At 46.5% G+C, this 2,012-nt stretch overlaps 1 protein-coding gene across 1 annotated transcript in view; it reads right to left on the reverse strand.

Moving 5' to 3' along the window:
- Positions 1-2,012, reverse strand: part of Abcc5 (ATP binding cassette subfamily C member 5) — an 88,760-nt gene that overhangs the window by 9,966 nt on the left and 76,782 nt on the right. Inside the window, exon 26 of the mRNA XM_013354392.1 lies at positions 509-663. Within this exon, the coding sequence (XP_013209846.1) occupies positions 509-663 (155 nt within the window). The remainder of the gene's footprint in view (positions 1-508; positions 664-2,012) is intronic.

Raw genomic sequence — 2,012 nt, forward strand, 5'->3', positions numbered from 1 at the left:
AAAAAAAAAAAAAAAAAGAGTGCTTAATAGAGATCCCCATAATGGGCTCAGCTCCCCAGCACAGGAAGAAGGCAAGAAAAAGAAAGCTAGTTGAAAATGAAAGAAATGACGGGCGATGAGTGGTAGCAATGCAGGAAGGAGCTCTCGGCCCGCGGAGAAGTGGCGTGACAGGACAGGACAGACTGATGGTGGCACCTACCATTCGTGCCCTTATCACTGGTTAGGCTCAGAACCTACAGTGTGCTTAGGAATTTACTCAATCCACACCACAACAGGCCTTCAGGATATCTCCATTTTAGGGGTGAGAAAACAGACTTAAGAGTGGTAACTTGTGGAAAGTTCACGGGACAGAAATCTGAGCCACACCTCTCTGCGCTCTGGACCCCTGTGCACTTAACTAAGCAGCCTGTGGAGCAGAAGCATCATCACTGCAGAGAAATCAGACTCCTGAGGAACATTGGACCCAAGGACATGGGGTTTCCACCCCAGGGGACGGCTCTTACCTGACAGTGCCGCTGAACAGAACGGGCTCCTGAGGAATGATGGACAGTTTGCTTCGGAGGTCAGCCAGGCCGATGTCACTGATTCTCACTCCATCAATCTTGATGCAGCCTCCGGATAACTCCACCAGACGGAAGAGCGCCATCCCCAGAGAGGACTTCCCTAATGAGTTAAACAAGCAGGACAGCAGCTCTATGAGTGACTTCTGAAAGACAAAACTAGCTTACTGTGGAAGCTAATGTCAAAAACATCTGGAGTCAACGAAAACCTAAGCAGCTGGGCACTGAGGTGAGGGGTTTCTTGACTGGATCCTTTGAGACAAGACCCACCCTAAATCTGGATCACACCTTTTGAAGGCAGCCCACATCAAAGGACATGGAAGAAGGAAATATTTGCTTCTTTCTTGCTTTCCCTCTTGATGGCAAGTTCATCTGTTCTGCTGCTAAGACATTCCTTTGCCTGTGTTAGAGCCTACTTCTCAAAGAACTCCATGAAGACTGATGGCCATCTGAGACATTCAGCCTTGTGGACAGAAGAACTACCAGATTCTTGGCCTTCCTGTCGTTGCAGTCACTGTTGGACTAGCCAGACTACAGCTAATGCCACTCTTATTAACTGCATATATACAGATATCCATCCCACCAACTCTGTTCCATTAGAAAACCCTGACTGTACAGATTGTGATACCAGGAGTGGTTCTAGAGAAATAGAATTCTAATTATAGATTTTTTTCTAATAATTTTTATCATTTTTATTTTATATGCATTTGTGTATTACCTACACATATGCCTGTGTGAAGGTGTTGGATGTCCTGAAACTGGGGTACAAACAGTTATGAGTTGCCATGTGGGTGCTGGGTACAGAACCCAGATCCTCTGGAAGAGCAGCCAGTGCTCTTAACCACCGAGGTATCTCTCCAGTCCCCAGGATGGATGTTTTAAGTATCTGGAATAGACTATGCAATTTGCCAATACCTACAGTTACTGAAGGCTCTTCTAGAGGAATGGAGTGCAAAAAATCCATGGTGTGAAGCCAGGCAGTGGTGGCACACGCCTTTAATTCCAGCACTCGGGAGGCAGAAAGAGGCAGATCTCTGTGAGTTCAAGACCAGCCTGGTCTACAAAGCAAGTTTCAGGACAGGCTCCAAAGCTACAGAGAAACCTTGTCTGGAAAAACAAAAAACAAACAAACAAATTCCGTAATGTAAACTATTTAAGTAACTTACTGGATTTACACAACTCCACTACCCCACTCTACACACAGACTTCCCATATCCTCCTCCAGGATCTAGCCTGACCATCGCAACCATGTCTTTTCTGAAACCTCAGATCTATTCTGGGTCCCACAAGCAGTGCAGTAGCAGCCTAGTCCGGGGTCAAGATCCTCCTTACCTATTCCCCAAACCATAGGACTCTCCCACATCATATTCAACCACACAGACCTACCCATCCCCACACTGCTGGCTGAAGAGGAAGTATGTACTGTGTCAACACCAATCTCCTCTGCCTACC

The sequence above is a fragment of the Microtus ochrogaster genome, unplaced genomic scaffold, assembly GCF_000317375.1.
Source record: "Microtus ochrogaster isolate Prairie Vole_2 unplaced genomic scaffold, MicOch1.0 UNK43, whole genome shotgun sequence".
NCBI lineage: Eukaryota > Metazoa > Chordata > Mammalia > Rodentia > Cricetidae > Microtus > Microtus ochrogaster.